The following is a 23889-nucleotide window of genomic DNA, read 5'->3' on the forward strand; positions in this document are numbered from 1 at the left end:
TTATTACTGAGTGGGTGAAAGAGGACAGCTATATTCATTTCAGCAATGTCCTGGGTTTCAGTGCCTCTGTAACCTCAGGTCCAGGGGAGTGACCTGGTGTCTGCGCCTGCAGAGGGCTGCCAGGGAGGGGTCAGGGTGGGTGGCCAGGCCCCCGTCGAGGCCCTAATGCGTTTAGCACATTTAGGTCGGCTCCTTAACCGACACATACATTGTTCCACGGCTGTTTGTTTGTTGTGCTCCATGCTTCTGACTGACCTCTGCCTCGGAAAGGGAGGTGTTGCAGTGGCTCTAGCCCTTGGAGAATCCAGTCTCTGTTTGTAATAACAAGAATCTAGGGATGACAAACAGATCCATTGTCCCCCATGTGCCCCCTGGCCCTGCCTTCAACCTCCTCCAGCATCTCTTGACACCCAAATCTCCTATATCCATATCTGGAAAGATGATATTTCTTAACATCATGTCGTCCAACTCTGTAAACATATGCATGTTGGAATTAGGTTCTTCTTTTTTTTTTCTTTTTTTTTTACATTAAAATATTGGAAAAAACACTTCAATTGATGATCAAACCAAACAAATACAGGGTATGGTGCAGGTTGAGAGAAGCATTAACATTAACCAATATCTCAAGTTTCTTCTTCATTTTACCAAAACCAAGGCATCCACCAAGGTATCTCAGCCAGTAAACCTTCCCAAAACTAGCAACTTCTCTCTCACCTGCACCTGCCCCTGAAACAAAAATAAGTTTTAAAGAAAAAAGGAGCCAATAGGACAAAACAACAAATTAAGCAATCAATTAAGCACAAGCCTGAGACATGCACATGTTTAGTATAGCATAAAGCATAGTATTTGGTCAAGCATAATCTTCTGATTGGTTTTTTCCCCACAGATTGGATCTACACAGACGTGGTAATGACAAGAGTTACCTTTGTAAGTAGACCATATTGTAAGTAGAAAAAGCTAACTAGCACTTGGATATTTTGGTGTCTTACCTCATTTCAAACATTAGCTGCTTTCATATAAACACTGTATTAAGATGTTTGGTATGATAAGGTTCACCTTGAATTCTTTCTCTGTCTGTCTCTCTCCTAGACATAGTACCATTATCCCTTACTGCACGCATTTGATAAAGTAGGCTCCCTCTCCTGTGTAATGTTTTTTACCGATGCCTATCTTAATTGTAAATGCACAAACCCTCTTTAACAGATATACTATGTCATCCTCTACCCAAACAAGCTGTGTAATTACGATAGCATTACTCATTTCATGTCGACACTGATCTCTGTCTCTTCTCTAGACCACTATGCCTACCACTAGAATGGTTCAGATATTTAGTGGCATACTCTTCCTGGCTAACCCAGGAGCAGATGTCGGCTTGTTAGAATCTGACCCTCTAGCCTAGGAAGACATTTGTCTTCCACACTGCATATGTGTTAGTGTCTTTTGTATTTTGTTTGCAGTTTGCACCATGTCAAGCCATCTGGTTTACTTTGGACTATCAATCTTGTTGTTTCTTTCTATTCAGGACCTCTGTGACTTGAGAGTATGAGACAGATAGGATCTTGATATTGTACATGTTTTACTCCCATTATTAGAGCAACATCAATGGGAATTTGTCATTATATGCTAGTTACGTAATTACCTGTAAATCACCCATGGCCAACTCAAATCACAACGAAAACACAATGAAAACGAATCGAAACATTTTGGGATGAAGTTTCAACCATACCCGTAAAGCCCTGGGGATGCTCTCTAGTGGTGCAAATACAGCAGATCAAATACGTCAGATAAAGCATGTTTAAGGACCTCAGGGGAATTTGCTAAACTGAAAAGGATCATCTGTGTTATCTTAAGCAACTTACATCCAAGCTTATGCCAGTGAGACACCAACAAAAACTGCCTTTCATGATGTCTATAGCGAAAGAGCCAATTTGTCTTGAATATATCTCCACCCATAAGAAAAGTGTTCTGGACTTTTTTGGAGCAGATCTTTGTTGCTATTGTCAATGCAAAGGTACCATAAAAGTGGGGTCACGTGATTTTTCTCAGAGGAAGTTGGTTATCTCTATTTAGGATATGTTATGGTTACTGCTGTAGCCAAGTAGTTGAGAAAATATTATTCCAGATGTAGTTTATCTAGCGCGTGGAGAATGAGGCTGCCCTTCAGCCTGTCTGTCAGTGATCTCTTATGCGTCAGAGGATAATTTGTGTTTGCTTAGAGTCTGACATACTTGACAGCTAGAGAACTGGAGAGCTTTGCAGAGACATGGAGAGCCACCTATCTCTGTTGTCTTTGATCTTTGCCTTCAATCAAGATCTTAGTTCTGCCTGCTAGGGTGAGTCAGAATTCTCCCATCTGCAGTGATGTGGTGGTCTCCCCAGCAGAGGGGGCTCCAAGGCCATTATGTTTTCAGCACATTCAGCTAAACTGCATGGTGAAGCTGATGATATGCCTATTGTTGTCATATAACTATTTCCAGCATTATGTCAGAAAGCCTCTTCTAGATTTAAGATATCTATTTGAATGTATTGTCCAGCCATTTGTTTAGTCAGTCATGTTATGGACGTGAGGCTGGGTACACTATAATGGTTTAAAGGTGCAATCTGTAATGAAACAACAACAGAGCAGGCTCCCTGCCACGTTTATGGTACACAGCTGAGGGATGGGGCTGGAGAAATGTACCCACTCTCAATTTCATAGAAAGACCTATGGATGCAACGATAGTTAGTATAGTACAGTTTTGACCATGTTTTTAAGCTATACAGTGTTTGTTTACAAGTGCATTGCTTACAAACAATGGAGTAAAACAAGCTTTTATTTTGGGTTATGATGGAGTAAGACAATTGAACTAAGATCATGAGGCATTCCTAAATTATATTCTTCAAGAATCAATGGCTATATATCATTCATTTAAAAGTTAAAGAATGTACGTACCAATATGACACATTGCCCCTTTAAAAAGAGGGACTCACAATTTTGAACTTACCCTTCATAAACACAACTTCATTTAAACATTTTTGTCTTGCCAGTATTTCAGTGAGGGTCTGCTCATCCTAGCCAGGGGACAAAAGTCTGTTTACGAATAGTAGACAGTTGAGTGATGTCTCTTGACGTGTGGCATGTCCATCTGCAGATGTTTGGATCCAGGCGATGAGGAGGAAGCATCTGGATCCTCTGTATTGGTTTGGACAAAGTGTTCTAAACATATCTAGATATCACAGATTAATGCTGCATGCAGGTAATTTGGAGCATGAGGTCATTGTTGGTTTTGTTTGTTGTACTGTATATTCTCATAAAGTTGTCCAAAGTAATTATTGTCTTTTATTGAGGCATTTACATTGGGTCATTGCATGTCAGTTTATAACCTCAGGTTGTTGACTCCTACGTGTTACTGCCAGTCTAGTTTCTTTGAAGTACAAACTCAGGTGGCAGAACTGTCTAACCAGTAATCTTCCAATGACTACACTGCTGTAGGATCTATGCCTCGACTAAACTTCTTGCCCCAGTCCAGTACAAAGGGACCTCTGTGGTTGGGCTCACATCGTGATCAGAAAATGAACTGTGCAAGGTATTCACCTTTTCATCGAAGCATTTCATCAAAGTGTTTTGTGCCAGTGTTGATGTATAACTTGGAATGATTTGGACTGCGTTTGCAAACATCACTTCAGTTCTTATTAGAACTATCTGATTTGTAATCACTTTGCAAAATTAAAATGCATTCATCTGAAAGAGCAGAAGGCTGGCCTTTTCTGTGATGACTACAGAGATGGATGCTCTGTCTGTCATTTATTTTTGGCTGACATAAGCCTGCTGATGAGCCCAAGACTTTCAAAAGGCTGCTCCCTATTCACAGACCCTCATCTCCCTCTTAACAAAGTGCTGACTTATTCCAGCTCTTCCTCAAACTGAGCTTCCGTCACACACATCTTATCTGATCTTCTCAAGAGGTCTTGGTCTCCACTCTGTCTGCTGCTAAATTGTGCTCTGAGCCACTCTCTCCTTATCTCACCTCTGATGGCTCCCTTCTCTACCAGTATCTCTGCCCCAGAGGGCTGAGGCACTCAAACACTGAATCCACATTCAGAGGTTGACAACCTATAGCCAACCAATTGAATGATTACATAGTTAACCGATTAATGGGATCTGTTGATTTATATGTCTTTCTTTATTCATTGTAAATTGACAGCTTTCATGAAAAGATCTTATTTGTACAGCACATTTTCAAACTATCAGAAATATCCTCTTCATACAAATAGAATTGTGAGCTAAGGAATGCAATTGTACTGATGTTTTAGTGAAGTGAATAAATAATGCAATATTTTGATTATGAGATCTGTTACTTGAGTAATGTGCAAATTTGCCACACAAATCGACTGAATGCATTAATTCACTGATAATATCTAAGGGTACAATCCCCAAGTTAGCACAAGTGGTGCTAGTATCTCTCTCCTATCGATGGCTGACAGCTTCGATTGGAAGCTGTTTCCCTATTTGATTGAAAGTTAAGAGGTAAAGAGCCACTGTGTCTACGAGTTTGTTTACCTACCCAAGGTCCATGACAGGACAGGCTCCTCGGCCTTATCTCGTGTGGCATTGTTCAGCGGCTTTGTCGATGGAACAATAATGACCTCTTGGTTTGATAGCATTAAGATTGTGGGACGAGTTAAATGGTTGGGCTTCTGACTGGTCATTATACCAACAGTGAATCTTCTATTGGGAAAATCGAGAGTTAAAACTCTTGCATGCGTTTCGTTGGAAAAATGTAAACTTCATCGTTAAAAATACAACTTCGTCAATTGTTTTCATCAGGCTACATTTCGTTTCTGTGAAATCAGCTAAAGGCATTTTATAACATTTTCTGGTCAGGGCATTGATTTTTGCCTTTGGGCCTACTCAAGTCAGACTCATATTCATAAACAATCCAATGTGGCTCGAATAATAATTATAATAATGAATAATTATAGGCTACTAATAGACTACTAATACCAATAATACCAATAATAATAATAATCATTCATATGATTATTATTATTAATATATAATTTTTGTTGTTATTACTCGTATTATTAGCAAATTCTTCTTCTTGCTATTCTTATTGTTATTGTTATTATTATATTATTGTCGTCGTTTACCTATTAACATTGTATCATTTGTTGCCAAAATAGTTGCAATACAAAGAGGGTAATAATGTTGAGATTTATAATGTGGGCGAACAGCAGGATATATAATTGGATAAATGGATGGATAAATTGAATGGTGATGTGAGGCTGTAAAAATTTTATAATAGCCTAGTTCTATCATTAACAAAAAAAAACATTGCGCAAAGTTTATGTAATTTGAGTTATCAGTGACAGTGATACAGTTTGATAAACATGTTTAGTTACATGTAGGCCAAGCTATGAACAAAACAAATTAATCAGAAAAGAAATCGATGAGACATTACATAATAGTTCGAATAAAACACACATTGTACAAAAGTAGACTATTCTCAATAGTTGGGCCTATAATTCAACGCTTCTTTGACATTTCTCAAACAAAGAAACTTAGAATTAATGGGCTGCACAACATAACGCAGATTCATTCACAGCTATACAGTGGAAGCAAATGAGAAAATAGTCAGGTTGTTCTTTTTGAACAATTTCGTTCCAGTCACCACGCTCTTATATCCGGCAAAGTAGCCTGGTAGTGTCCTTGTTGGCTGAAGGCTCCCTCTGCATTTCTCATTAGATGCATGTCAAGGTTGTTGGGCGTGGCACTGTGTATGGATGGCATACTCGGATAATTACAACCGTATGAGTTGTTGGCATATCCATACAGGTTGTTGTAAGGGCTAATTGTAACGTTGTAAGGCACTGAGTGAGATCCTCCTACGCATGGCTTACCATCGTGAACCAACACTGGCACCGACACCCTACGTGGTGGAGCCGCATATCCAGCCAATTCCAAAGACTTGTCTTGCCTTTGTCGCTTACACTTGTACCTTCTATTCTGAAACCATATTTTAACTTGAGTGGAGGTCAGCTTTAGAAAATTGGCGAGGTGATCGCGCTCCGGCGCTGAAAGGTACCTCTGCTGTTTGAAGCGCCGTTCCAACTCAAAAACCTGCGTTTGTGAAAACAGCACCCGTGGCTTTCTGCGTTGTTGCTTTGTTTTGTCTAAATTGCTATTATTCCGTTTAGTGTTACAGTCCATCGAATCGTCAAGGCACACCCCTGTTAGAATGAGAAACAACAATGTTATCTTAGTTTGAAAACGTTTTACATATGAAGAAGAAATATCATAAACTGTTCAAATGTAGACCTGTGCACTCCATGACAACATTAGACGGATCTTTTAATTATGCATTCGTGTGAGTTTGTCTCCATGAAGCTCACTTTTTTTTTTGCTGTAGGCTAAATTGTTTCTGGCAATAGCAGTTTTCACCAATTATAGGCCTACTCACCGCTTTGTCAGATTGTCAATCAATTATCCAAGTAGTCTGTCAGTATTACGCGCAGGATTAACTTTTTCAAAATAACCCAATTTAGCTTGTGTATTTTTATTTTCAGCTTGTTCTTCTACTCGACCAAAATTGGTTATGGGGATTAATTAAGGTAACATGATGCGACACGTGTCTTGAAGCATTGGCAGTGGCAGGGTTGGGGCCAATTTTGTTTCAGTTTAATTAAGTTCAGGGGATACATCGATTTGTTTACAGGTTTGGGGGGATTTTAACTACATTCAGAATAAATATATTTCTATATGGACATTAAATAATTGTATTTCTGAGAATATCGAAGATCATGAATCACAGAACATTACCATGAGAGTATATACTCTGAAGGAAATATTCTGATGGTGCACTAACTTACCCGGGTCCTCATTCGCCTCTTCCTCTGTCGCAGGTAAACTATAACTGCCTCTCAGCATGTCAATGTCGTCTGAATTTAAGGTGCATTTCATCTGCATTCGCCCTGCGAAACACGGCTTTTCCTGACTGTCAAATAAATCGATGCTTCGAAGAGTAGTGTGCAAGCGCCGCAGAGACGTCGGTCTGTCCTGATCTGGAATCAAATATCCTTGATCATTAAAATCATGGTGGGAGTGTTGCTCCAGCTTTAAAATATCTTTGACAGAGAAAGGCGTTGAAGTCACTGGACAGGGAAACATTACTAGTTTACGCAGACGAATGTCAGAGAAATATTTTCAATACAGAAGGTGTTGATGTTGTCCGATATCCTTCGGCTGGCACAGACTATATCGAATTGTGATGAGAAGCAAGATATTCTGAGTCACTGTGAATATCAACCTGTCTCACCATTGTGTGTAGTGCAATCAAGTTATGCCTTTCAGCACTCAATGTAAACCTCTCCAAACTGCCATTAGCCAATAGCCAAGCGCGTCATAAGTGGCACACCACTGTCTTGTGTAAACCACTCCTTTTTCTCATCTTACACTGACACGAGACATCCCTCCTCATCTTCTATGCTTTAAGATATAGAAATAGAACTACAATAAACTACCTTTACGTTTTATTATGGGTAGGTTGATGAATAAAGTAGCTGTTTTGACATTTGGGATAATAATTGAGATGGTTTCAGGTTAGATTTCAAAATCCTCTGATTTCTCAGACATGTGTAGGCCCAACTGTTGTGATGTTTAAGACCGAACAGTGCCTTCAACAATATGGATATATTAGCTTGTTAATGCTATGACTGTGTAGGCTATTGGCAAACCTTTGGCATGCGCTTCTGTCGAGACAGCCTATAGGTCACTAAATTAGTGTGAGGGGTCCCTGCGGTTGAGTGATCTTGCGCGGCAAGGTGGATGTTTCGTAGGTTTACATTGATGCTGACTTCTAACGACCTATTAGTATTCTTAGACCACAACAAACAGTAACATTACACCTGATGTTGTGGAAGTGGAGAGGCTGCGGCGCCAGGCTGCAATGCTTGGCTGATGCTGAGACGCGACGGAAGAGGGGGAGAGACCTAGGACATAGGCTACTAATGAGCTCTGCTTTGGCTATTGATAATGATGCAAGGATCAATTTAATTTTCATCTCATAAAATGCACTAAATTAAATGACCTAACAATTTGAAAAAGGAAGCTGGATGATAATTTCGAAAAAATTAATTGAAATTATTTATTTATTTACTATTATCTATCGTCTTTATAAGATCTGCAGTTGTTGGCATGAGAAGGTTGCTAATCTAGGAAAAGATAGACAAAAGCAACAAAGAGGGCATGCACATACTCGATGACGCCTCATTGATACTTCGTATATGTCTTAGCGCTTTTCATCAATCCAGTTGTTAGGCTAGTAGGCCGATGATAGACCAGTAGATTTCCTATGCAACTCAAAATATTTGTTCAGGGAGCCTTTCAGGTGTTGGTTAAATGCAACCATAAGCAATGTGTTACAGAGGTATTTTAGACATGATTGGGAAATGTATCATAACGTTTAATCTATTTCGAATTTGACGTGCCTACTCTTGAACTTCAATTCAAAATTTGCTGTCACATGTTGCTGTTTGTGTGCTGTGGGAATAGTTAAGTGTAAATTACTTGGATATTTGAATACGAATTTTTGATAATCGATATCCTGACTGGCCATAATTAGTCGATATGCAGTGGCATCAAAAACATAAATAGTTCTTGTGAATGATTTGAACAGCTGAACCAGTTATATTTAGCCTACGTAAAATAATCAATTCCGTTTACTTACAGAATTGTTTCAAGCTTCAGTTTAATATAGGCCTACTCTAAAGCTACCAGATAATACTTTAAGAATGGAGCACAATAATTGAAAAGATCTTCTGAAGTTCTGTTGTCCTCAATTGTAGGGCTATAGAGACCAAATATGGTACATCATTTCTTTATCTAGTGAGAGAATCAGAAAAAGTATTCTGACAAAAAATGTCTCATTGCAGATAGATATTAACAAGAATTGTGATTGTATTCATATTTATTTTTATTTCATTTTATTTGTACTTAACTTTATCTGTTTATTTGTTTTTGTATATTAAGAAATAAAATAACCAGACAAGATCACCTCTTTTTCCATGTAATCAAATATTTTTGATTTCAACAAAATGCAGATCCATCTTCAATTGATAGTATAGTAATCAACTAACATGCTTGATATATTACATAATCAATATAAACATGTTTTCTATTATTGTGGTAACAAACTGAGAAAACTACACTTCAAAGCTCCTATAGCGCATTGTTTGAAATGTTTCAGGGACAGAGAGAAGGCTACCTTGGGGATTTCAGGGTGTCCTGTTTGATGGCTAAATGACTTAATTATACTACACCTGTGTTCTGTGAACGCTTTGAGCTGAGTAGAGAACCTGTGCACTCTGAGTCTCCCGGGCTCCTCTACTCTTACAGCAGAGCGTCGCCCCTTAATCCTACCATTTGTCCCATAACTGTAACATAAGAAGCCAGCTATGTAACGTTTACCGCAAAATACCCTAATTAATCATACAGTAAAAAAGGGGGCTGATAGCAGCTGAAAGGAGAGCTGGTCTAATCTTCCATTGAGTGAAGCCGAACCCCCTCTCTCATGACCAATTTGTCACCTTCGGTCTTCATCAAAATGTTATGTGAGAATCCCATTCATGTGAGTGGGACACATTTCAGTTGGAAAGCCCTTCTGCCCATTGTAACCCCATCCAGTACGCCGGGATTGTGGTGTTTCTACTGACAGCCCCTGAATCACAGGCTGATAGTTTAGGGATGGTGTACCAGATGGTCCTAACCTCTGCTCTCTGATGGAAATTCCTTTTGGCAGATTTGGCAGATCATACTATTCTTACTCTCCTTACTGTAGGTTAAATCACTTGTCTCACAAAGTTGCTTTAGAAATACACATTTCCTCAGTCAAATTACAGCCATTTATGACAGGCATCGCACTGATCAAAAAAAGAATGGTTCTCTGGTATGTTAAGGTTAAAATATGGTAGAATGTGTGTGAAAGATATATCTTCATATTAATTGACTCACAGACTTTTTAAACCCTGAAGAGGATTCTCTTTGCTGCATTTGGTGGTGGGGGAGGGAACAGAGGGATCTGCTCCTTGTCAAGGAAACAGGCACTCTTCTCTATTGCTGCTGGGCAGAGGTCTCAACAAGCGAAGCCCAAACGCCTCTAAGTGCTGTCAGTCAACCATGGGTCCCTCTTTCTTGTAGGCTACACACACACACACACACACACACGCACACGCACACGCACACACACACACACACACACACACACACACACACACACACACACACACATACACACACACACACACACACACACACACTCTGCACTTGAGTTATATGTCTGTCACTGGCCTCCTACACAGACACCCCTTATGCAGCTGTATGTTTGTTGGATGTCAGTGCATACAAGTTCAACTGGCATACAACACAATAACTGATTTTACATGGATATGTTCAACTATATCCTCTTTTCATTCTCAAGTGTATCAAATATTATATACACACATTTATCATGCAACCACTAGATGTCTCTGCATGACTGGCATAACATATCTTCAAATTCTCATACGTATGAGTGAGCTAGTGAACATATCTGACTTTATTTGAATAAACACAGAAACATTCTATCATGGTCATTATCAGTTGTTGATGTTATTAGCGACAGGCTATATCATTCAAGAATATCTGTTTATATGTTACATGTGTGTAATGTAATGTAATTTAGTAATTCAGGCAGAAATTACTTTTCTTTACTTGAAGTAAGATATAGTACGTTCTCCTCACTTTCCTTTTAGCCTGTTCAAGGGTAATACATTTTCCTGGTTAATCAACTGATGGCTACCAGAGATGGGGAATGTGACCCAGTCTAATAGCAAGGCTTGTGAAACATCTCCCTCTGGTGGTAGTGGTGAGAGACAGTTGTAGTTCTGAGGGCTTAGATTGCAGAGGACATGACCATGTTTTTTTACCACTGAAATATACTTGATATCTTAGCTGATAAGTGGGCTGGGTTTTGAATAGAGGCTCTGAATAAGGCTGTGGATCCATGGTAACAGTGGCATGTTAATTCACTGCAGTTTAATAAAACATGGTTATAGGTAGGTGGTACTGTACTGAAATGCAGAACAGTCAAGAGCCTACTAGTGTGCACAGAGAGGATACAAGAGAGCATTGCTAGGAGGTAGGGGAGGCTAACCACTGGTCGACTAGTTTGATAGATTTTGATAAATGCAGTACCTCCATACTGTGCAGATAATAGGGATGGACAATTACTGGTGCAAAATGTTTGAATTTAATTGATCCCTTTGCCATCGTTTACTACCTTAACTACCATATCTCAGGGAGACTTTGGACAGTCAGAAGAGAAAAAACATTATTCTCATACCGCAAGTGTGCATGTTTGGGGTCATGCGCATAGCAAAACAATATTTAGGTTGAGCAACAAAAAGAAACAAAGTAAAGAGATTGTGTGAACGTACCCTGTAAACTGGGTTACTGGGCTCGCTTGAATAGGACCCCAAGTTTAGTTTATGGCTTTCCGTACTTATAATTATTCTACGACAGTATACCTTTCTCCAATCCTTTTTCCCTGCATCTATCTTTAGTTGAATTCAATCTCATTCTCATTCTCCTCCTTAGGTATTTCCCCACACAAATGAAGGGATTGTGGAGAGATGGTTAGATGTGAGTGAGTCTAATCCTCCACTGCTCTCCTCAGTCACACTCCATTTCACTGCACATCTGATTTGTCATGCTGCCGATGAATATGTAAAGTTTTATGGGAAAGAGAAAGACATAATGAATATATAATGCAGTTGGAGAAGCAGGATCGTCTTACCACACTGATAACGGTGTATTATTCAATTGTCTCATCACAATGTTGAAAGTGTACAGGCATTATTGAGGTACAGTTTCCAGCCTAATAAAGTTTCAGAGTTATTGGATGTCATCCACTCCACGGTATATTTAATCCTTCACATACTGTAAGACAACGTTATCTTATAGTTAAATCTGAATCCTTTGGCAGTCCTGTAATGGAGCTAAATCAGAGAAGTTTCTGTATCTCTCAGATAGACAACCTGGCTACTTCATAAAGCATAAATGTAAAGTTGCTCTTGTGCACACATCTCTTGGCTTTATTTGAAAGTATATAGATATACATATATCAGATAATCTTGAGATGATGTAGTTATGTAATTAGTAGGACTTCTGTACAATTATGTCAAACAAGTAAGTATCTCCCCCCACCTCCCATGTTGAGTAAGGTGTGTGCACATACCTGTACAGGCTGGGTTCATGTGTCTTCTCTTGGTCCAGTTGTGAGAATGCCCCCCTGTGGCCAGTAACAAACACACCAGTAACTCTCCTCTTTGTCACCTGTGTGGGTCGCATAGGAAAGACAGCCATCAATCTAGTCCATTCAGTGATAAGAAGTCCATGTTACAATAAAACAGATGTACTCCTGTTACCGACATGGTAATAAAACAAGTGAAATATGATAAGAATACATTCAGGATAGATTTTTGGAATACCATACATTCTCCAGTCCTCAGTCCATGATATTCATTGATGTTAAATGGTTTGTACACTTTCTTGTCAGACCCAGATCGCTTTCTAAGCCTGTCTGTCAGATCTTGTTTTTGGTATGGTGTTGATGAAGAATTGCATTTTTGTTGCAGAGAGTTGGCCTGCCTTACACATGGATTCTTTTAAGGACATAAAAATCTTTACCACACTGATGATAAAAAAAGAGACTTTATTGCAGTCAACAACATCCTCTTTAGGACATTTTAGCACATGCAACCAGAGACACATAAAAGTGGAATGTAATGTGCTGCACTGTGCAATATCCAGTGATGACTAGCGTGTGAATGTCTCTTTAAAGCTGAACATGTTGGAATCTCTCTTTGGATTGCAGCTGCATCACCTATCCCTGAGACTGGAGTGCTGCAGATGAGAAAGCCCTACAGGACTACTCCAAATTGGCATGAAATTATATCTCCCTCTGACTGAGATAGCGGCCATGCTGCCACTCGCGTACCGCTCTCTCTTTTCCTGGGGCACTCAAATGAAACAGGCACTTTGCAGTTTCAGCTCGTTTGTGCTCAAGTTTAAGAAAGTTCATTTTCACAGGGATGTGCTCTCTTTGTCCTTGTTTCCTACTTCATGGGTCCTAGCAGATTTGTCACACCCAGCCAAGTAGTGAGGAGACATGGTTGGCTAATATTGAATATTCTACTGTATGGTGTTGGTGGCAAACTTTCATCACTAGAGATCAGACCTGAAGGTGGTGAACGTCTCACTAAAGATCAGACCAATGAAATAGTCTTTAGAACAAGATGATGCGTGAGAAGCGGTCTTTATCATCTTACAGTAGGGTCTGATTCATCATGACTGATCTTTTCAATTGCTAATACACATACCATACTTTGAAGTCATTTACAAGTGTAGATTTTGATGTATAATAATTATCACTTTAGTGAAATGAAGGCAGTCAACACAGTTGATACCATATGCCAGATATGATAATAGTTTATTTCGAATCAGCAAAAGACACACAGTTGATGCATTTGTATCTTTCATCATTTTCAGCACAGAGAAAAAACCCATACATATATACAGTATGGATATATATGTAAATGGGTATGTATTAAAGTGCAAGTGATTCACAAGGATCATTCATGCTTAACATAGCTACTGTATTAGGAACTTCAGCAAGTAATCTTCTCAAATGTCTTACTGATTTAATTTCATCAATGAATTTGATAGTGAAGTACTGTAACTGTCACTTGAACGACTAGGATATAAGTCCTACTGGTCACTCAAGTAGTTCTGGTAAAGCACTACAATATGTATTTATATTGATTTCAAGTCTTGAGAGGAAAGAGTACCATGAAGTTCCAGAGTTGAGAGATTCTAGTCTCCCGTCTGCCCTATAATTATGGAGTATCAACTGGAGATGCCATGTGCCAATTCCACTGGTTTCACCATGGGTAGATGTAGCTCATCATCCAGTGCCACCCAAAAGCACCCTATTCTTGACTTGCAACAAATATCCTGATGAATAGAACAACATTTCTAAAGATATAACTAAAGATCTAAAAAGTATAACTTGTTTGTTTAATTCTCAAATGTGTCTATCATTCATACTACCCTTTTAATTTGACATAACACATTCCAAATCCAAAACTACTGGAGTACTGAAATGAAGCATAGAAGTTAGTTGGGCACGTCGTTTGGGCACGTCTTCACAACGACATTCAATATAAGATACATTCTCTGAAGTTACCCAGACCGAAGCGTAGTCTAAAGGGAAAGGAAATAAACAAAAAAACATTGGCAAATATATTCACTGCAAGCAACATTCAGAAAGAAATGCAGAATAACAGAAAAAAAATCAAGAAGAACTTCAAAACATGACGTAAATGATACAAGGACATACTGTAGATTGATGCCAAGTTGTCTGAATGTGATGTATCAAAAGATATCCAGATACATTATTATGAATAAATATGACGATGAGTCATTGACCTTGGTATAAGTAGAATATACAGTACTGTAGTATGAAGAGAGGACATACATTATTGGGGCGTGTTGGTTTTAAGGGTATCATAAACAGGGAAGTAAGCTATTGTTTAGCAGCAACTGTTCTGGATTTATCCAGGTATAACAGACACAGACATATAAACAGTACATAAAATAGTCCCAACCCATCAAAATGCTAAAATATTCCAACTAACTTCTATTCATTGGGTAAATAAAATAAATGTGACAATTGTACAAGTGCTGAATGTTTCAATGCCCTTTTGTAGTGGTCATAAGAGATGCAAAGTGCATATTTAACATAAGTAGTTGGATATACGACATTGTGAATACAGTCCTTTCTGAGTGATTCTTTCCAAACATGTTACCTTTTAATACAACTATAAGGCTAAGAGCAAGATTTTATCATACCCATAGAAAAAAAAGTAACACTTATTTGGAGAGTCCCCTTAAAGATGATTGATAGATATTCAACCAACTATCAAAATAACCTAGTCTCACTAAATCAGAGATGAGATTCTGGGTTTCCGAGATTAGATTCTGTTCAACAATACTCATGTAACCCTATCCTTAATCTCGGAACCACTAATCTCATTTGAGACTACCCTATCCTTAACCCTAGCAAGTTGTTGCATATCAACAGCGTTGCAGTTCATTATTTGTTGATAGTGTCCATCTATAGACCATCTATAGAGGCTTATCAAAATAAAGTGTGACTGAAAAAATTAAAGAAAAACAAAACAATAAACTAAACCCCAGCAACGAAACCAGCAATGGAAAAGAGAATACCGGGACATATGACTGTACGTTGCCTGCATACTTTGTGAATATGGGAGCAAATAAGATGCTGCCACATACATACAACATCAGCTGGCACCAAATGTAACAAAGGGCAAGGTTGTGTGTTACTGTGAACTCTCCATATGAAAGATTATTGCATAGTTTTGTGAGTGCTTAACATTGCAAATAATTTGGTATTGAAAACACATCTCTCTAACATTCTTTTCTTTTGTGTAGATCTTGCTTCCTAGACATCACCCTTGCCAAGCACCTGCACTTTATACATACACTGCTCAAAATCTCTTGTATTAACCTCAATTCAATTCAGCACTTATGAAGTAATTTCACCTTCGTAAACTTTCTGAGAGAATTTGGATTAGCGCAAAAATTATTTTGCATGATGTTAAGAGTGGATCCAGCACATGCTTTGCAGTTCAGTCTTCAAGTTTAGCGGTTTGTTACAATTCCCCTTAAAGGCCCCCACTACATTATCTATGTATCTCTTAAACATAATCAAATGTGTTTGAAAAATATACACAAAGCCCCCAACAGTCAGAATTGTCAAGCTGATACACCTAACAGCTATAAATTGGACCTTGCACCACCAGTACATAAGTGACAAAGTTGCTATATGTGTTGCTTTAGTTGTGGTCCCATATAACACTCACAAAGAAGATCACCTGACTTGAATGACCAACTTGTTCCCCTATGTCCAGCACAGAGTCATAACATGGGTCCTATTCAGTCAACGGAGAGGACAATGTGGAGAATGGCAGCTCATATATTTGATAATAAGCCCCTATTCAAATAGGAACCATAACCAAACAGCATTTTAAAAATGTATATCTGTAAACTAAGTAAAACTACAACAACATCATAAAATAAACAACTTAAATAATATAGTAGGAAAATAAATATCAATATCATACCAACAAGGCTTTTAAATAGTCATTATCAACACTGGAAGTCAATGTGTATGATCCAACCCCTCCGTGTCATATTCACCAGGGAGAATGTTGTTCATCAGTCCAAGGGGGTGGCGCCTATCAATATCAGGGTTCATCCTGCTCATTAGTTACACAGCTGCTTCATACACAATTCAACGTGGATTCATGATCCACCAAACATGGTCCCATGTACTGGATATATACTGGAGCTCAACTCTCTGGTGAACTGAGGGTTTCGGGAGACAAGAGATGCAATTCTATATCTCTAAACAATGCTCAACTCTATGGTGTGGGATTTCCACACCTTCTACCCCATTTGGGCCTCTTTCTAATGGCATTCAGGGTAGTTACATGTTATTATTAGTATCAACAGTTATTATGATACCTCTCATCTGAGGGACAACCCAATTTCACAGAGCTCTCTCTTTTGGAGGGCTCGATATGGCCGTCTCAGACTAACAACTAAGTATACATAAAAGAATCCTGCTAGTGTCAGGGAATAAATGTGACACTCATTTTAACAGCACATGCTCACAATTTGACTGATCTCATACAGAACTTAATGAAATATCAGATACATCTAACATCCAATAATCACAATTATTTTTTCTATTGATGAATTGATGATCTATTGTTGATATTCTATCAATGGATGAATATCTGTACTCTGCTAGCAATATAATTTTTTTTTTTTTTTTTTTTTTTAACTATGGACCACTTGTGCTATAGAGATGTACAGTAAGCCACACCTGCAGGTTTGTGCTTGGAATCATGGACAGAGAACTGAGGGTCCTCCTTATGGGTGGGACGTGAAGAGGGATGAACAGGACCACATTGCAGAGACACAATAGCAACATGTTGCAAAGTGAGAGTGATAGAGTTTTGGAATAGTTTAGGGGAGGGGGGTCCTCTCACACCTAAGGTACAGTATATCTCACAACAATACTCAAACTCTGATATCAAATATACTTGAAACTCATAGGGGTATTCTCTAGAGGTGCATGTTAGTATCCAGTCTGGGAAGGAATGATTCTTAAACACCCAAGGGAATAGACCACGGTTTGCTTTTTTATGGTTTTGAGGGCTGTGTGTAGTTTCTGGATCTGAGTGGGAGTTAAGAGCTGTCACCAGCGGCACGTTTCTTGCCAAAATGACTGGCGGAGTCTCTGTTTCGCAGATTAGGCTGGATCTTGTACATGTGGGGACCCATGGACCAGCGCCAGCTCCCACGGCCCTCCACTCCAGTTGGAACAGCAGCAGCAGCAGCAGCAGCAGCCGAGGGGCAGGGCTTGTTCTGCAGCAGCTGGAAGAGCATGGTCATCTCTGGGCCGAGCCTGGGCACCATACTGGCCCTCACCAGGTCCACAGTCTCCTCATCACAGTCCATCAGGCTCTGGAGGAGCTTACCGTAAAACCTGTAAGAGAAGGGATCACTTGTATATTTGATACTAGATAGCATTTGATTGCCAGTCAGAAAATAGTTCAAAATTATGTGCTGAAAATTCTGCAAATGCAGACGAGCCCAACCGATGAGAGTATGTCATACTGCACAATACATTCTCCAAGTCGAGCTGTCTTGATGCAATGTACACTGCACAAGCAGACCCGATGGTGGCTCTCACACTGGGCCATGCGACCAAGCCCCCTCTCACCCTCCTTTTCAATGTTTGTTCATTGCCAGGGCAACAGCAGAAATGGCACTGGCTACAAAATAGCAAGAAATTGCAGCTGTACCCATAGTATTCTTATGCACAGAGAAAAAGGCCCAAAAACATAGAAGAATAATTCGGACATGATAGCCAGACACAGACAGCAGGGGCTGTCTATTATTCAAAAATAATTGGAATTTGTAACGACCATCATCATTTTTGCTATATAAATAAAAAAGGCAGTTGTTGTCCTACCAGAGTGCCACAAGTTTTACCAAACCTAAAATTAGAATGTATTATGTCATCTATTCTTTTCTATAAGTATTCTACAAGTTTACAGCATCCTGGATTCTCATTGGTTGACTTTATCATATTGCCCTGTAGCACCTCTCACACTGCACAAGAAAAAAGGCCACGACCCAAAGATTCTGACATGTCAGGACGTGATCGTGTCTGATCATTATAACGTTGAACAACTCACACTGTGCAAGTAAAGGCGTCAAGTTCAATGCAGATGACTCATGTTTACAGCCGATATGTACATTTCGTGGATTGTGGCAAATTTGTAGCTGAAATCTCACAAGTGTCTGCCTGGCTTAAGGATTGAAGGTAGCTCACCTGTTGGGGAAGTGGCTTGGGAGCTGTGCTACCTCTCCAATGGCATCTGGGTTAGAACGGGCAACAGTGCAGATATCCAGCTTGCTGTAGCACTCCTCCTGAACCTCTGATATCATTCTTTGGAAGGTGGAGCAGCGGCGGATGGTGAGGAAAACCTTGGACGTGATGCCATTGGCAATGCACTTGAGGCTTTCCTTCACAAAGGCTTTGCCCTGCACAAAGTCCAACATCATATCTCAGTCTCTCTCACACATACCACTCATATCAACATTATTGCTCTATACTGGTATAGTAACATTGTAATTACTATAGTAACTACATTGTATTAACATATTACATTATACATTTGTAATTTCTTTGTAATTGCATTAGTGTTATTGAAATTGGTATAAGAACAACTTTATATAATCTGTTTTCTAGCCTTCAATTAATGCAATATATAAAGGGCTGATTACAGAAGGGTGAAAAGAGAGGTGTGACCATACCTGAGTATCAAATTTAGCTGCACTGTACAGGAAGGACTTGCAGATGTCATGCATGCCATCTGTGTCGCATGTGGAGTTCTCCAGACATGCGAAGGCTCCACAGCCTACTTGGAGGGCACTGTTCAGACAGCGTGCTACGTCTGCTGTAGACACAGAAGGAACCATTATCAGGGGGGCATGCTATCACTGGGTGCTCACTCTCAACAAGAGCTGAAAGACAAGTCTGTAATGGTCCTGAACCAAACAATGAGGTGATCTGATGAGAATTTTCATGCAGTGTTGAATCACTGCCGAGATCATAATCAGTTAGACAAATTACAACTTGACTGGTCACTGGACACCTTAAACTTTTAAAGACTGGGACACTATTTGGGATAATTACACTTCCCTCCTGGCAAAGAATTTTATGAATATTCCAGTATTTTGTTTCTTGGAACAGACTTTTGACCAACTGCACCAAAAATACCCAAAGGTCTCCTGGGGAATAATGGCATAGTGTGTTTCTGTGCTCTCACACGCACACACGCACACGCACACACGCACGCACGCACGCACGCACACACGCACCCACGCACCCACGCACCCACACACACACACACACACACACACAGTGGTATGAGTGTTGCTTATTCAGGATCAGGTTCTGCTGACTGTCACTTTTGGCACCAGACTCCTTGTTTCCATTACCCTCACATGCGACAAGACAATAACATTATGCTCAATTGGCAGACCTGCCAAACCACCTCTGACACTCATCACCATGAACTGTGCACACTTTACAGTACAGTCATGTACCCTCGGATGGTTCACTGCTCCCCTCCTCAAAAATGGATTTAATGTTCAAATATGTCACATAAATATCGCCTCAGATTTAATATTAAACAGCAAGCTGATTGTATGCAGCTGTGTAAACTACTCTGACAGAAGAAAAAATCTATAATAACCAAACTCAAATTCCATGCAATGAATGCATGTACAATATTGTCCATTTTGTAAGACTGAGACATGTTCACAATCTTAAGCCCATCCTGTGATGCATCACTAATTAGAATGATGGTGGTCAAGCAGATTTGATTGATTTAGTATAGTGAACAGTGCAAGACACACGCACACGCACACGCACACGCACACGCACACGCACACGCACACGCACACGCACCCACACACACCCACACACACACACACACACACACACACACACACACACACACACACACACACACACACACACACACACACAAGAGTGATACAAATATTTGACCGGCCATGGCTTGAAACTGGAGTGACAGCTAGAGTATGGTTTTTGACATGGAATGCCATTAAACAAGGCACTTTTATGTAAATACTGGTGTGTGCTGATTTACTAGTAGTAGCCTACTGGCCTGCACACAGTGACAAAATGCATGTGATGGGTCTGATCAAGGGCCTCTAAAGAGATATAGGTCAGAGAACAAGTCAGCCGAATGCAATTGTGCAGAATGTTTTGACTGTAACTGTTTCATATCCATATTTTTAAAATATAGCTGACTGTTCTTCTCATGCTCCTGACAGGCATAATGAAAGCAGAGCCACCGGCATCATTATAATAGACCCAGATATGCGTATAACCTCTAATGCTATGCGTATAACACCCTTGGCCAACATTCTTTCAGTGAAGGACTTCTCTCCACCCTTTGCTTTCACTTTATTAGTTCTAATGTTACGATTCTTCCGGCCTTGGTGACGACATTGTTGTACCATTTAATTCATCCTGTCATACCGTGGTGTAAGCCTTCCTTATTCTTTAACGCCACACAGATCAATGCATCGCGTTGAGTGGCGCACAATACAGTGTTTTCAATAATGCAAACGCTTGAAACTCCTTATACTGGAAACAAATGTTCCTCTTTTAAAATAAAATCGAATTCAATATGTGTGATGGTTTTGGTTGATATGCTACCTGTTGATGAGTTCGTGATTAAAAATAATTGAAACAGCGTAAAACACATTGCAGGTAACGTGTTGGTTCAGGGCATCACAATTACGCACGCACGCACGCACACACACACACACACACACACACACACGCACACACACACACACACACACACACACACACACACACACACACACACACACACACACACACACACACACAGTTTGGCTTAGATATAAAGATAAAGTGAGAAGTTAAGTGGTCAGAATATGAATATTTGACAGGCCATGGCTTAAGCTTGGAGTGACAGCTACAGTATGGTACTTGACATGGAATGCCATTAAACAAGGCACTTTTATGTAAATACTGGTGTGTGCTGATTTACTAGTAGTAGCCTACTGGCCTGCACACAGTGACAAAATGCATGTGATGGGTCTGATCAAGGGCCTCTAAAGAGATATAGGTCAGAGAACAAGTCAGCCAAACGCATCATTTCCTTTGTACAGAATGTCTTGACTGTAACTATTTCATATCCATATTTTCAAAATATAGCCGACTTTTCTTCTCATACCGCCTGACAGTTAACACATGTAATCTCTTTGGTTGATAGTCCACCTGTAGATAAGTTCGTGGTTCAAAACATCATTGAAACAGCGTCAAACACACTGCAGGTAACTTATTGGTTTAGGGGCATCACAATCGCACAATTGCGCGCGCGCGCACACACACACACACACACACACACACACACACACACACACACACACACACACACACACACACACACACACAGTATAGTGCAACAAACGAGTGCATATAGGCCTGCAACAGATAAGCAATTATAATAATTATGTGACAAAGCAATATTTTATAGAAGATATAGTGTTCTCTCCGACTGTTCAGTTATTGATGAAGTGTAACATTGCATGATACCCTGAAACACACGTATCGAGTAGGCTACCACTAAGCTCATTAACTCCTTCTTCTCTGTTCTACAAAAAGCTCTAGCCTAATCTAATAAATCGACCTGTGCTCTCCTTCGGCCACTAATAGAGTATCCCTATAACCCACACGACCTGCAATTCAATGCAACATTTACTACAGATGCAAATATCTCATAATGATGACAGCCTTCACACACAGGTGTCAGCCAGCACTTGAGGCTCATGCGCATCTGTTGCCGGTCGAACACCGGTAAAGCACGGCGAGTATAGGCTATACCCGAGCTATTCCGTATTCTGTCGCTCAAGGCGTTCACTTGGAAACAGGGCTGCACATCATGTTACAGCAAACCTGTGTCCCCAGGCTGTACATAAGATACAAGACAGGGCAGGCTAATATTAGTAATTCGTAGAAATCAGTGCGAACATCCACTCTAAAAGATGTAGTATAACTGTTACTTACAAGGGCTATTTGCAGAAAAGCGTGCTCTTCTGGGTGAATATGACTCGTTCTGATCCAGTTCGTATGCAGATGCAATCAGCACCATTAGAAGAAAAAGTCCGGTCCTCAAAGGCATCGTTCCCACTTTTCACTGATGATCTAACAAAATATAGACTAAAGAATAATGTTTCTTGATTGTCTGATTAATAATTCATATAGCTCTGAGGATGTAGGCTATAACGCTGTGTTTTGAACAGTGTAAATCTACTACAAGTAGGCTACCATCTACCCAATGCAGCTATTCCTCTATACTGGACCGCACACTGATTTCTTTTGCCGTGCATGACAGATAGAGCGCATGGGTTTATATGGGACTGCTCTCTCCTGGCTAGCCCAATCAAAACACAGCATTCACGACCATGCTCTGTGTCCGGTCGCTCCTAATTGATTGATAATTTTACAGTACATTGAAATTCAGCGTCTTGGGCAGTGATACTCGCCAATGATATTACAGTTGGCATTTCCTTGTCAATAAGAACACATAACAACGTAGTCTATAAGTTAAGTTTTGCTATCCAAATTCTTCAGTTTATTAGGCTCTATTTTTCAGTGAACAGTCACAAGCAATTGTTGTTATAGACAAATGTATAGACAAGGTATGCCTTTTTTTATGTCAAGTTTGAAACTGTAGCCCGCAATGCCTATAGCCTGGCGCCAAATAAACCACGTGCTAGGCTGCCCACTGTACCCAGGGTTTCCAGATCAATTAGGTTTATTTGCGGTTACCACCAGGCATAACAACGAGCAATGTTCTTATTCCGCCAACATATATGAATCGACAGAGTATTGTGTTTCAACACTGACTAAGAGTCTTACATGTGGGATTTACTAACCTGCGTTTTAGTCAAATGTATTGCGCGCTTTGTCATACTAAGTTGTCTTTGAGAAAATATCAACCGAGGTTATTCAAATGATTTGACTTTTATCGCGTTGGCATTTTGCTGAACCATGCTTAATAAATGACATCATTGTTGGTTTAACAGACAGACTGTATTGAACATTGAGATAAAATACCTTTTTATTGACATAAAGTGTATTATGGATAGCCATCATTGTTGACGTTATTCTCTGCCCCTTATGCCCGTGACATGTAGGCGAGGATCCAAACGAGTTGCAGCAGCACGTGCTAGAATGCAGGCCGAGATGAGCTTAATGATAAGGTGCATTGTCTTCCCCATCACTTAGCATGGCCTCACTAGCCTGTCTTTTCAATGGCCCAGGACAACATAAGTAAATCCAAGTAGAGATTGTTGTTCCAGGGTTAAATTAAGATATGATGCCCCCAAACATGTACACCTACACCCAATGTAGTTTATCTGGCCTGAAACCAAAAATACATACTTTCATCATTTCTGTAGGTAAATGAATGTAAAGATGGGAATTTAAGAAATCTACAATCTACATGCAAGGTAAATAAATATATCAATGTATAAGAGATCATTCAGAAATCGGCAACTCTGGTGCAGGAAAGCAGTTTGACCCATGTCCTGTACAATCATGGTATAATGAAGGTCTATTTTTTTTAATGTAAACATCT

General features: G+C 39.7%; 2 protein-coding genes across 2 annotated transcripts; both read right to left on the minus strand.

Moving 5' to 3' along the window:
• Positions 1-5647: 5647 nt before the first annotated feature.
• On the minus strand, positions 5648-7147 carry nkx2.7 (NK2 transcription factor related 7; the record flags this gene model as incomplete). The annotated part of the gene is made up of 2 exons (XM_083672679.1): positions 5648-6210; positions 6850-7147. 2 exons carry the CDS (start codon positions 7145-7147, stop codon positions 5648-5650), a joined length of 861 nt encoding a protein of 286 aa, XP_083528805.1.
• Positions 7148-13493: 6346 nt separating this feature from the next.
• On the minus strand, positions 13494-22576 carry stc1 (stanniocalcin 1). Its single transcript, XM_083673941.1, has 4 exons — positions 22314-22576; positions 18995-19137; positions 18510-18721; positions 13494-17657 (listed from the first exon to the last, which is right to left on the minus strand). The coding sequence occupies exons 1-4, from the start codon at positions 22426-22428 to the stop codon at positions 17357-17359; spliced, it is 771 nt and encodes a 256-aa protein (XP_083530067.1). The 5' UTR covers positions 22429-22576; the 3' UTR covers positions 13494-17356.
• Between the last annotated feature and the right edge of the window lie 1313 nt (positions 22577-23889).

The sequence above is a fragment of the Argentina silus genome (genome assembly GCF_951799395.1).
Source record: "Argentina silus genome assembly, chromosome: 7".
Classification (NCBI taxonomy): Eukaryota; Metazoa; Chordata; class Actinopteri; order Argentiniformes; family Argentinidae; genus Argentina; species Argentina silus.